Source organism: Macrotis lagotis, chromosome 1 (genome assembly GCF_037893015.1).
Source record: "Macrotis lagotis isolate mMagLag1 chromosome 1, bilby.v1.9.chrom.fasta, whole genome shotgun sequence".
In the NCBI taxonomy this organism is placed as follows: domain Eukaryota; kingdom Metazoa; phylum Chordata; class Mammalia; order Peramelemorphia; family Peramelidae; genus Macrotis; species Macrotis lagotis.
Genome location: NC_133658.1, coordinates 790327807 through 790341949, shown reverse-complemented (window position 1 = coordinate 790341949; position 14143 = coordinate 790327807). Strand labels below are relative to the sequence as shown.

Genomic DNA, 14143 nt, shown 5'->3' with positions numbered 1-14143 from the left:
TAGATATGTTTTGGTCTCAGAAAGAAGAATAAAGGGGTAATGTATGAAAGCTATAGAGAGGGAAGATTTCAATTTCTATTTAAGGAACAATTTCCTAATATTTGTAGTTATTCCACAGAAAAATTATCTGATGTGGGAGACAGTAGACTTCCCCTTAGTAGAAGACTTCAAGCAGAGTTTGGATGACCACTTGTTGGCATACTGTCCAGATAATTCATATCTAGATCTCTAGTTGGGGTTGGAGTAAATGGCCTCTTAGGTTCCTCCCAGATCTTTGGTTCCTATCCATAGGAGACAATTAGTGAATAAGGTAAGACATGGCCAAGCATTAAGTAAGTAGGGAAGTACTTAATAATTCAATCAATTCATCAATCAGAAATATTTATTATTATATTATATGCTAGACATTGGGAATATAAATACAAAGGACAAAAAATTCCTACTTGAAATGTACTGACATTCAGTACTACCTATGATTCCTCAAGGAATTCAGAGAATAAAGAATTAAACAGGCGATTGGGATCATCAAGAAAATTTTCATGGAGGAGGTGAGACTTGAGGATGGGAGAAATTTGGCTAGGAAGAGGGGACAAAGAAATAATTTCAAATGATGGAATGACTCTATTTGATTGGGGAGCTATGAGAAGTCAACTGTGACTACAGAAAGTTTGTTATTGGGGAGCAGTGGGAGAAGTTGAATGGGGTGGACAGTGTTGAGCCCCTGAATGTCAGGTTGAAGAAATTGAGCCCAACTGACAGTCTTGTCTGTTTTTGCTTACCCCAGATCAGAATGAGTGCATCATTGCCAATCCTGCCTTCGTTGTCTACTCCTCCATTGTCTCCTTCTATGTACCCTTCATCGTTACCCTGCTCGTCTATGTTCAGATCTACATCGTCCTTCGAAAGCGCCGGAAACGAGTCAACACCAAGCGCAGTAGCCGAGGGCTGGAGTCTGATGCACAGGCCCCACTCAAGGTTTTCTCTCCATTGACATTTCTTTACAGAAGTGATTAAGGGGAGGTATAGACTTGTAACTTAGATATTTGGTCTGGGCAGAGTTACTTATAACTGAGTAATAATTTCTCAGTGTGGTCATGGCATTATCCTGAACTTTTGGACAAGCCAAATAACTTCTCTGAGTCTCAGTGTCTCCTGCTATAAATGAGGGGTTAGACAACATGATCACTAAAGTCCCTCCTAGCTCTAAATCTATGAAAGTATGAGTCTAGAATTAAAAAGAAAGACTTTGAATCTACTTGACTATCCCTGAAGAGTTTTTATATTATTGTTTTATTCTGCGAATTGTCCTCCTTTCTTTACTCTAGGTTCTTTGCATCTTCCGAAGATTCTCCCTATTTCATTTCCTTCTACTGATCTCTTTGCTCTTTCCCACTAATTTGGTATTCTAGCCCCACAAATCCTCCACCACCTTTCTGCCATTCAGTCTCCTTGCCTCTTACCTGTTCTTACCTTAATCTTCCCTTTAAACCTTTACTTCCTCTAAATCTCTTCCAACCAAATGAATCTCCCATTTCTCTGATCTAACCCCACCACACACACACACACACACACACACACACACACACACACTTACACATCCATACAACCTCTTCTAGCTGTCCACTATCCCTTTTTCATACCTCCCTCAAAAGATTGACCTGGCAGCTTTCATCCTTCTCCCTTAGGTCCTCCTTTCTCTGTGTGTGTATGTTCATGGATACAATTATTTGTATATGTGTATATTATAATATATACACAGATGCATATGTATTTTTTAAATCTAATCCAGGAAATGTTAATGGATCACCCATATATACACCCACATATGTGTGTGCGTGGAGAGAGAGAGAGAGAGAGAATTATTCTAAATTCTTTCTTCTTTCCTCCTTTTGATCTCTTTTTTTGATCTCCTTTCTCTCAGCCTTTTTGTTTACCTGTCTCATGCTTCTTAACCTCCTCTCTTCTGAGCATACTCTTATCTTCCACTTTCTATGACTACCTTCTCCTTTTGGATTTCCCATCCATCAGGTTTCCCTTCCTTCCTTTTGCAGCAGCTAAGTGGTAAAGTGGACAGAGTATTTATCTCAGTATCAGGAAGTCTCTCATTACCTGTGTGACAATGAGTGAGTCATTTAGCCTTTCTCAGGCTTTTTCCTCATCTATAAAATGGGAATAGCAATAGCTCCTAAATGAAAAGAAGAGGATTTCCATTAAGACGTTATATGAAGTTTTACTTGTCCTCACCTTCCTGCACTGCCTTGTCTCCACTCCACTGCCCTGTGACCTCTCCTGGTTTTCTCCCCACAGGACAAGTGTGCTCACCCTGATGATATGAAACTCTGCACCATCATCATGAAATCCAATGGGAGTTTCCCAGTGAACAAGAGAAAAGTGGTAGGTATTATAGGAGAGAGTGTCAGGCCTCACCCTCCCCAATCCCCAAGACACTCAGGCACACTAGGACATTCACCACACAAGGAAAATGAAAAATTCTCAAACACCACCTGGTCACAGGAGGATGAGCCTGCACTAGAAGATCTTTGTCCTTTGCCCACCAAATTTCTGCCTCCTGATCCCCTATAAACAATACTTACAGCATTCAGGGAGCTATTGCAGACAGAACTTTGAGATTTTAACTTTTTATGCTAATTTTATGGAAAAGATAGAGTGATATAGATTAGAACAGAGTAGCTGGTTGGAATCAAAAGTAATGTAACAGTCACATTCAGAGAGTAGCAACTATTAATATTCCCTTGTTAACTTGAAAGGAAATCTCCAGGAGAATATCCCAGAGATCTATATTTGGTCCCATGATGTTTCCTATCTTTATCAACACTTATATAAAAGAATAGTTGCCACGCTTACCAATGTGTGGATAACTAATACACCAGCTGACAGAGTCAGGAATCAGAGTTTGACTCATTATAGCCCTGGGTTGAATTGAATCAGATGAAATTTAATTGGAATAAATGTAAAGTCTTATACCTATGCTCAAGAAATCAACACCTCAAACACAATATTGGGACCATATTAGGCACTGCTAGATACCCTAGTATCTATCTCATAAGGATGTCAAGAGAATTACAAGATAATGTGCTTAAAACATCTCCTGAACCTTGGACACCATCATTCACTAAATATGCATTAATTCTAAGATTGTATTAACATTTTTTCACCTGATATCAAATGCAGGCTCATTTGCAAATCATTTTAAAAAAATCAGTTTTTTTTAGTGGACTTCCAAACAATGTGATAAGACAGGCAAAAAAAAAAGTTAATGCAATCTTAGAGTTAATGCAAATTTAGAGAAACACAATGACCAAGGTTCACAGGGTATTTAAAGTGCATTATCTCACTGGATACTGTTGACAACCTATGAGTTAGAGATACTGTGACAGATCTTGCTAATGTAGATCAGTCGAAGGAACTGGGGATATTTTGTCTAAAGATGAAAAGGTGTAGGAAAAACAGGTGTTTGAAAGGCTGTCATGAAAGATGGGGATTAGATATCCTGGCCTGAAGAAGCAGAACTTGGAATAATGGGGGGGGGGGAACAAAATGAGAAAAAAACAAAAAAGTAGCAGATTCATTGGGGTATAATCAATCAATCAAGTTTTTTGGATTATCATTTTATTTATTTGTTTGTTCATTCATCCATTCATTCATTTATTTTTAAGCACCTACTGTTTGTGGGGATAACAGCACAAATCATGAAACAGTTAATCAACAAGTATTTATTAAGCATATACTACATTCCTAGCCCTAGGAACAGGTACTAGGAATGCAAATACAAATCACAAAACAAAATTTCTTAAAATCAGACCTATCCAAAAGAAAGATAGGAAATTCTTTAAAAAAATTAATCTATGGTCTTCAGAGAAGTAGAGAGTTGGAAGAGACTTTAGCAGACATCAAGTCCAACTCATACATGGAAAGAGTCCCTTCTATAACCTGTACCCTACCCCTATAGACCTCCAAGAAGAGAGAAACCCTTTTCCCCCTCTCATAACATCCCATTGAATCACTTCTTGGGAAGGTTATAGGGAAATTTTTCTTCAGGAGTGGGGTTCTTTTACATGCCTTCTGAGGTTCATTTCAACTTTATGATTCTGTGAATCTATACTAAGAGCAACATGATACTAGTGACCTCGGTTAAAACTCTGCCTTCCCCACTTGCTACAAATGCAGCCCTGGGAAAATCATGTGATTTCTCTAGCCTCAGTTTTCTCCTTTTTAAAATGAAGGGATTTGAATGGATGCCCTCTGATGTCCCTTCCAGCTAATGTAGATCTAGAGTCCTATGATCAGAGGCCCCACCCTATCTACCCATAAGAAGATCTCGGCTTTCTAGAAGGTGGCAAACCATCATTACTGAAAGAGGAAAGTCTATCTTCACAAAATTGGCCAGAGTCTGCAGGTGTTTGTGGCAGCAGCTGCTGATGGAAAATGGAACATATTTTTTCATTCCAGATGATCACATTCTGTAGTTCAAATTTATATGTTGCTTTGCAGTACCATTTGCCTACATCACCTCATTTGATCCTCATGATATTTGTTAACCATATGACCCTGGGCAAACCACATCATATGTCTGAGATTCAGTTTTCTAATCTGCAAGAAAAGTATAATATTTATTTACAGTAGCAACCTCACAAACTTAGTGTGAGAAAAAAATGATACACACTTCAGAAGGCTATATTAGCTAATACTATTGCTATTATTAGTTGCTCTGAGCAACTCATCACACATTAATTCAACTTAGTTGGACAAGGATTTATAAAGTGTCTCTATTTACCAGACATTGTATTAGACCCTGGAAATACAAAGAAAAAAATATTCTTGCCTTCAAGAAGTTTACATTCTACTGTTGATGGTGGGAATATATCATATATGCACATATCTAGTGAAAATAGTAATTATTTATTTTGAGAGAGAGAAAAAGAGAACAAGGGAAGGAGGGAAACTACATAGGTAGCAAGTGCTCCTAGTTCTGTGTTTTGGGACCAAATAGAACAAATCTTGGCTCTCTTTCACAAGATAACCTTTCAAATACTTGAAGAGAAGTATTCTGCTCAGGAGAGTTCTATCTTCTCTATCCAAACAATATTGTATCAGTCAAGAAAATGAATGTGATTTGGGGTTTCATTGAAAGAAGGGGGTGGGAGGGAGGGAGAGAGAGAGAGAGAGAGAGAGAGAGAGAGAGAGAGAGACAGAGACAGAGACAGAGAGAGAGACAGAGAGACAGAGAGAGACAGAGAGAGACAGAAAAGAAGAGAGAGAAAGAGGGAGGAAGAAAGACCCCAGGAATATAGAAGTGATCATGATCATATCATCACCATGTATTCTGCCCTGGTCAGACCTTAGCTGAAATATGCATTCAGTTCTAGGCATCACATTTCAAGGACAGTGATAACTGGACAGTGTCTAGAGAAGGGCATGACAGGCATAAGTTGCTGTCCTCTGGATGCTTTGCAGATGATTATTGGCTTTAAAATTCCAATTATAGGATTTCTTTCTTTTCCTCCCTCCCTTTCCCCTCAACCCCATCCAAGTCTGAGAGATAGCTATCATTAGACATAAATTTATACAATATATACATGTATGTGTGCATATTATGTATATATATATCTACATGCACATATACAAATTATATATGTGCAAAACCATTCTATAATGGTTTTTATTGGTTCTATTTATTAGTTCTTTTTTGGGATGCAGGTAGTATCTTCTTTCATAGATTACATGATAACTTTATTATATGCTTAAAAGGAATAACCAATTGTACATAATAGATTTGCAGTTTCATGTGCAATCATCTATTTTTTTCTATTCTACTATGTTATGGAAATGCCTGTTTTATTTAAATTCAAAATAAAATAAAACAATTTTAAATCCCAACTATGGTCTGAAGGGGAATACAGGGGGGGATAATCATTCTCATATTTCTGGGAGGTATGTCTTTAGTATAGTGCAGACCTAAACTATATGAACTTTCCTCAAAACCAATCGCTGATTCTTTAACCTGAAGTCTACCAGAGTTCTTTTTTCAGATGAACAAAGCTGTTTAACCATACCTATCCCATTCTGTGCCTGGGAGGGTGGTTGTTTTGAACCCCAGTGCAAGTCTTGATGATTTCTCTATCAAATTTTATCTTACTAGATTCAAACTATCGTTTTGCCTGCCAGAATCTTTTTGGATCCCAATTCTGTCATTCAATATGTTAGTTATCCTTCCTACCTTGTATTTCTTCAATATGTCTTACATCAGTCCCCCTCTCTTCACTCACACCAGTCATCCAAGTTCAGGCCCCCATCGTATTGTGCCTAGGCTAATATAATATTCTCTTAATTGGTCCCCTTGCTTTCAGTCTCTCCCCTCTCCCATCCATCCTCCACATAAATGCCAAAATTGTTTTTCTAAACCTCAGGTATGAGCATGTCATTCTTCTATTCAGGAAGTTTCATGTTTCTTACTGTCATTAGGATAAAATAAAAACTCCTCTGACTGGAATTAATAGCCTTTTATAATATGGTTTCAGATTATCTTTCCAGGCTGATTACTCCCCATCACATACTTTACTTCAACCAAACTGGTCTATTTGCTGCTTCCTAGCTATGCCATTCTAGCTTCTGCCCCTGCATCCTTTCACTGGCTCTTCCCCCATACCTTGAATGCCCTCTTTCCTCATCTCTTCCTCTTGGAACCCCTTGAGATTTCAATGCTATGTCTTTCTTGATTTGTCCCAGGGATCCCATTTCTTATCCTATGCTGAAATCACTTTGCATACATTTAGCATATTTCCAGTATTTACTCATCAACGAAAGTGCTTTACCTTGTCTCATTTATGTATTTATTTCATGTCTTCGTTTGTTGCCCAATCCCTGGCATTTAATAAATACTTGCCTGGTTGGCTGAAGGAAGGAATTCAGGCATCTAAGGGGGAAGAGGTGAAGAAGAAGTCAATTCCAGGCATAGACCAAGACTCTGGTGAAGGAAACAGAATGTTGACTTCAGGGCATATCTAATAGTTTAGTTTTGCTGGAATTAAGAATTTAGGAAGAGATAATTCTGGAAAGGAAGATGTGAGCTGGCCTGGGAAGGGCTTTTTATATTATCCTAGGGACAATTAGGGGACATTTAAATTCTTTGAGTAGGAGAGCAATTTGGTCTGATGTTTATCTTAGCAATATTGATTTGTCCATTGTAGAATGGTTCAGAGAGGAGACTGGAAGCAGAGATCCATTGGGGTTTTTTGTAACTAAAAGGTTGAGAGTTGATGAGGACCTGACCTCAGTTAGAGGCTATGTGAAGAGCCAGAAGAGGACTAACATGAGAATTGTCATGGCAGCAGGACTGACATGTCCTAGCAACAGATTGGTATGGGGAATGTGGGATAGGGAAGGGAGAGAGTCACCACTTGAGTGGTGGAGTCAGGTACAAGATTGAAATGAAAGAAGGGGTGAATCTAAGGTAATAAAGTGAAGGCAATGAGTGTAGACAGTTTTCATTTTTTGGAATTTAGCCATGAAAGGGAAAGAAGATCTAAGGAGTGGCAGAGTTATATAAAGATTTTTGTTTTTGTCTTTTTTTGGTGGAGGAGACCTAAGTATGTTTGAAAGGGATTGGAAGGAGCAATTATATAAAAAGATATTGAAAATGAATAAGAGAAAATGATCAAGGGGGAAAATTCCTCCCAGAGATAGAAGAGGATGGAAACAAGAGCATAAGTAGAGGAGTTTGCCTTGGTAAAAAGGAGCAACTGTTCGTTAGAGATGGGAATAAAAGAGGAGGAAAAGGGAGCAATAATGTAGAAGGACTTTGAAATGTAGAGTAGAGAGAAAAGCAGGTTCACAGCAAAATAGAAAGTGAAGCTCTTGAGTGCTTCTGATTTTGGAGGAGCTTAGGGTCAAGGTCAAGATCCTGTCCTCAGAAAAGGAAGACAAGGTGGTTCTCTCTTCATCTTAACATGAGAAAGAAAAGAGAAGTGTTGTATTGTAGGGAGCTTGAGAAGAGAAGGTTTGGAACAGCTATTGTGAATACTGTGATAGAATCAATCTGATACAGAGAAAACAGAAAAGCATACCACCTGAGTACTATAGCATAGAAGAATGAGTAAGATGGTTTAAAGTCAAACAACTTGAATTTGAACCACAGTTCTAACATTTATCATCATTTATGTGACTCTAGATTTGTTTCCTCCTCATAAATGACCTCTAAGAGTTCTTTCAGCTATTCTATTGGTACATTGGAGATTAGGTAAAATAAATTTGTAGTGTACCCATTCAGCATAATTACATGACTTTCTTCAGTATTGTTGGGTAGCATGGGAGAGAAAAGGAGAAGACAGATAGTGGAAGTAGCCCAGGTTTAGGATCTGATAAAGAATGATTGTCAATGAAACCAAAGAATAAAAGGACTCAAGGGTAGAAGACAGAATAGAGCTGAACTTCTTTATCATAGGGTTGGGACTGGTTTGAAATCCCATATCTACCGTTTGTTGTGTGGTATTTGACTTTAGAGAGGTCATGGCACTTCCATGGCCCCAGTTTCTGGCCCCTGAGGTACCTTCCCTCTCTAAGTTCTATGGTCATGTAGCTGTAAAGGAAGAATGTGAGGTCAGAGCAGGAGTGATAGGATGAAAGAAAAGGGTGAGGTGGAGGGAATGAAAGACAAAGGGAATATGAAGACTAGACTTAATGGCAATGAACAGAAGGAACATGGAAGGATAGAAGCTCAGGAGGTCAAAGTTACAGCCTCTAACTGACCATACTTATGACAGGTGTCTAGTGTGAAAAATGTCAATTGTACCCTTATATAATGCATTTATTCAGTTATTCTTCCACAGACTCCTATATACATTTACACATACAAACACACAGAGACAGATATATAGATAGATATGTGCATATATACAAATGTGAATATATGTATGTTTTATGTATTTACATGTGTACCCCAATGAATATATGACCTAGCATATTTTTTTCTTTCAAATATGCCCTCAAAAATACTAACCTAAATACAAGTAGGGGTTTTGGGTGGGGTGGGGGAAAGAAAGAGACATACATTTGGGGGTGGCAGTAGCCATCACTTAGTCCCAGAATCTTCTCAATCTAAGAAAAATGTATAGTAGAATGAAATGGATATTTTTTTTTGAACTTGGGGAAAGAACTAAGAATTGGGTTAGATTGTTCTATTATCTGGGTGAAGTAAAAAACTTTCATTGTGATGGACTTTTATCCTTTCCTCTTTGAGGTAGAAGGAAAAATATCTACCAGGGACAAGTATGGCCAAGATTGAAATGGGCAGGGCAAAGTCATGGGTCACATCCTCTGAGGAGTCCAGGGTTCAGGAATACTAGAGTGAAATTAAGTGGGGCCAAGTGGATGTTTGGGGGTATCCTTATACAGGGGTACTTACTTGGCTTTATTTTGGTGGCTTTTGATCCTTGTCCAGGAGGCTGCGCGCCGTGCAGAACAGATGGAGATGGAGATGATGTCCAGCACCAGTCCACCGGAGAAAACCAAATACAGCCCCATTCCCCCAAGCCATCATCAGCTCACCCTCCCTACCCCCTCCACCCAGGGAGTCCATTCTTCCCCTGACAGCCCAATGAAGCCAGAGAGGAATGGACATGCCAAAGGTCACCCCAGGTCTGCCAGAGCATTTGAGATCCAGTCTATGCCCAATGGCAAAACCCGGACTTCACTCAAGACTATAAGTCGAAGGAAACTTTCCCAGCAGAAGGAGAAAAAAGCCACCCAGATGCTGGCCATCGTCCTTGGTGAGTGAGCTCTCCTATATTATGATCCCACACTATTCAGTCTTCTGGGGATGGAAGCCATCAGCAAAGCTTAAGAAATATGTTTACCCCTATCTGATCAATCCCCACCCCATCCCCAATCATAGGCAATGGACCTTGAGTACTAGTGAGCAAAAAGTATAATTAGAGAACAGAGAGTCTATAGTACTCTAATATAAAGTTCTTTTAAATAATGTCATTCTATCCAAAATCAGATCATCAGGGAAAGGAGCAAATGAAGTGAGATGAGAATCTGAATAAAATGGTATTCCCCTATGCCTTGAAGGAGAGTTGGAAATTTGATCATCAGAAGGCAATGGTGTATGTGTGGGTATGGGGAAGACCTGGATTGCATAGCTCCCTGGCATAAGAACAACAGTACAAACAAAGACACAAGGGAAGTTTGATGCCTGTTAATTGCTTGAAAAAAAATTCTAAGAGTTCCTGTTCTTGAGGAACTAACTTTCTCTTTGTCATTAAGAGATAATGGTATTTTGAGTTTCTAGAACAATTTTCAGAGTGATTTTATATAACCACAGATAGAATTTAGTTTGAACTTCACTAATTATTTCCATCATTTGAGGAGTTAGGAGGAGAAAGATGGAGATAAGATCTGGGACATGTGACTCCATGAGCATGGGGAACTCCCAGTGTGGAATATTTCGCCATCAGAACAGATCAGCAGCTCATCTTTAACTTCTAATCTTAAATAGTTGTTTGGAGGCACTAAGAGATTAAATAACAGCTATTGATGTGTCAGATTCAGAACTTTCTCAACCCAGTGCTGTTTCTAAGCTCAACCCTCTTTTCACCAAAGAGCACTGAGTTAATTCAAATCTTCTGAGATTTACCACTTTTACTACCTTGAGCAAATCAACCTCCCTTTTCTTCTCTTAAGATGAAGGAACTCAGATGCAGCCAATGTGTTGATTTGTTTTGCCTGAGAAGACATTTGTCACAAGAACAGGAGATAGGTTAGGTGGCAGTGATAGATGTAGGGAAAGGGAAATCATCAATAAAATTAAAGGCAAAAATAAATTTTAAAAACTAAACTGAAAGTAGTGGGATTGGATAGCATCAGTGGACCTTTCCAGCTTTCACTGTGTTCCTTCCTCAATTTGCCTTTCTTACAGATAAAGAAACTAAAACCTATAGAAGTTTGGTGACTAGCCCAAAGTCAAACAGCTACTTAGTAGTAGAGCCTGGACCATAAGCTAAGTTTCCTTTGTCACTAGTACTTCTGAAAGGTAGTGTTCTTAATATGGGGTCCAAAGCCTCTCAAAGGGTCCATGGGTATGTCAAGGTTTATCTAAATTTTGTTTTTTCTTTTAATATTTTGATAACAGTGTTTCAATACAATTGGTTTACTTTGTACTCCTAAGCATTTTATTTTTTGTATTTAGAAACATTCTGAGAAAGGACTGGTAGTTTCTCCAGACTGCCCAAGGGATCCAGGACACAAAAAAAAGGTTAAGAAACTCTGGGTAGTGGAAAGAAAATTGTACTTTGGAGCTAAAAGTCCCAAGAACAATTCCAAGTGCCTACATTTGTTTAGTGTGTGAGTCTGAGGAAGTCACTTAACTGAGTCTAATTCCTCATCTATAAAATGAGTATAATAATATTTGTACTACCTCCCTCAATGTTGTAAGGGAAGCTTTTATGACCTGAAGATGCTAGATTTGAGTTTTAGGTATGATTTCTTCCTTATTCTGAATTCAACAACAGCAAAGGGACAATATCCACAAAAAAGTAAACAGTTCCAAAAATCTGTCACCTGAAATTGGGTTCTTGGTGACTGAGACAGCATGCTAGACTGTTATCGCCATGCCCACTTGGCCCCACTCTGAATCCCCAACCCACCTCACTGACTCCTCTCTCTTTTAGGAGTGTTTATCATCTGCTGGCTGCCATTCTTCATCACCCACATCTTGAATATGCACTGTGACTGCAACATTCCACCGGCCATGTACAGTGCATTCACGTGGCTGGGCTATGTCAACAGTGCTGTCAACCCCATCATTTATACTACCTTCAACATCGAGTTCCGCAAAGCCTTCATGAAAATTCTCCATTGCTGACCCCACCAGCTGCCTGCCCACCCGCCTGCCCTCCCAACCAATTGCCCACCTGTGTCACCAAACAAAGAGCCTATGGTGATGAGAGGAGGGAGAACTGGCCCTCCTTTCTAAGTCCTAAACAGCTCCCCCATCACCTATCTGGTAGGCAAGGTGAGGACCCTAGGGAGTTGGTTACAAAATCACATTGCTCACAACCACAATGTCTAAGCCTCTGAAGCAGCAAGATGCTTATTGGCCCTGTTCCCCTTGGGCACTCTTGGGGGACAGCTAATATGGAGAGCAGGGTCTGCTCATAGGGACATCAGTCTCTGCTTCCTGGATGCCTCCCCTCTGCACCAAAGACAAAGCCACCAGCTGCTGTCACTATTTTCTGCCCCCATCTCCTCTCCAGCTTTGAGCATGGATACAACAGGTGGGAGACCTAACCATGGTCTCTCTACCCTGCTCACTCTCTACCTGCCTGGTCCTGGGTGGGGTTTGGGAAGTTAGTGGGAGGGGTTTGGTCAAGGTCAGGGACAGTGGGAGCAACAGCCAAGATTCAGTCTGAAACCCATCCACAATATCATGAGATCTTTGTAAATACTAGACCACAGGATGAATTCCAGAGAAGCCCAAGTCAAAAAAGAAAAAAAGAAAGAAAGAAAGAAAGAAAGAAAGAAAGAAAGAGAGAGAAAGAAAAGAAAAGAAAAGAAAGAGAAGAGAAGAGAAGAGAAGAGAAGAGAAGAGAAGAGAAGAGAAGAGAAGAGAAGAGAAGAGAAGAGAAGAGAAGAGAAGAGAAGAGAAGAAAAAACAGAAAAAAGTAAATCCTTCTCCAAAATGCTGCTTTGCATGGCAGTGAGTAATGGTCTAGAGGGCTCCTTCCCATGTGCCCTCCAGCTTCCTATTTGGCTGCTATATGAAGGACTGATGGGAACAAAGGCTGGCTTTGTATGTTGAGTTGGGAAGACCACATGCCCCTTTAGCAAAAGGGGAAAAAGAGAGATGGGCTATGAAACTTTGGTTACTTTTTGAGAGACCTCATGGTCTAGCATCCCAACAAGTGATTACAGATTCTGCCTCAAAACCATAGAACCTGAGTCTGTGGTTGGAGTGAAGGCATTGAGGCTAAGGCTGGCAAGGGAATCATAGTGTTACTTGAGGCGATAATGTTGGTAGCCACGTGCCATGCCTCCTCTTCTTCTCTTCCTCCTCTCTCCTTCCTTCCCCTGCTTGTCCCTTTCCCTTTCCTATTCCCTGCCTCTGCCTTAGACCTGCCATCAGTTAAGCAGGCTGTTGACCTTGGCCTGGTCTGATGTGGTCCTGTGGGGGCTCTGCCACTGTTCTGGAGGTTCTTTGGCTCCTGTGTCTACAAGGTCACTGGCTGTCCCCGGGCCCCAGTCTTTCTGTACCATCACTGTACATATGACAATCCAATAAAATCTAATGGAAACAAGTGGACTGGGATGAGTGTTTGAATAAGCCCAGCAGGGAGTAGCCAGACCTTCATCCCTCTTGGTATCACAGGAACAGTCCAATTCCCTTGGGGCAGAGTCACATTCCTAGGCACCTATTCTTCATACTCAGCTGGTTTCTGGAGAGGATTTTTATATGTGTAGGAAGGGGCATGGTTGTACCAGGCTCTGTAAAGAAAGATGATAGAAAGTGAAATATTTTCAGGGTCACAGGATACTGGGGTATTGTCTGGACCATCCCATAACTGGAGCAGCCGGGGAAAAGGGAGAGAAAAGATTTTGTTTTTAAAAAAATTTGAATCCCTCTGGGGTAGCTAGGTGATGCAGTGAATAGAGCACCACCACTGGAGTCAGGAGGACCTGAGTTCAAATTCATCCTCAGATACTTAATACTTCATGGTGTAACATTGGGCAAGTCACTGAACTCCATTGCCTTGCAAAAACCAACAAAAATAAATAAATCAATAAAATAATGTGAATCCCCCTAGGAATATTATATTCTTTGAATCACTCTCAGAACAGTGGGAGAGGCAGGTTATATGATGGAGCCAGCATCAATATAGAACTCAATGGGTTGGAACACTGGATCAAACTAAATATCAAAAAATTTAATAAGGATAAAAATTAAGTATTATACTTAAGTTTCGGGCTATGGTGCCTCAGCCTGGGATAGAGAACTCAAATTGATGTCAGGAAAATCTTCCTGATTTTAAATTGAGTCATTTAATCCTGTTTGCTTCAGTTTCCTCATCTGTAAAATGAACTGGAGAAGAAAATGGTATTTTCGGCAAGAAAACCCCAAATGGGATCA

The 14143-nt window shown here is 39.8% G+C and overlaps 1 protein-coding gene across 1 annotated transcript in view; it reads left to right on the top strand.

Moving 5' to 3' along the window:
* DRD2 (dopamine receptor D2) overlaps positions 1-11881 on the top strand; it is a 94036-nt gene extending 82155 nt beyond the window's left edge. Inside the window, exons 5-8 of the mRNA XM_074188479.1 lie at positions 785-975; positions 2308-2394; positions 9458-9785; positions 11688-11881. Coding sequence (XP_074044580.1) covers positions 785-975; positions 2308-2394; positions 9458-9785; positions 11688-11881 — 800 coding nt within the window. The remainder of the gene's footprint in view (positions 1-784; positions 976-2307; positions 2395-9457; positions 9786-11687) is intronic.
* The last annotated feature ends 2262 nt before the right edge of the window (positions 11882-14143 follow it).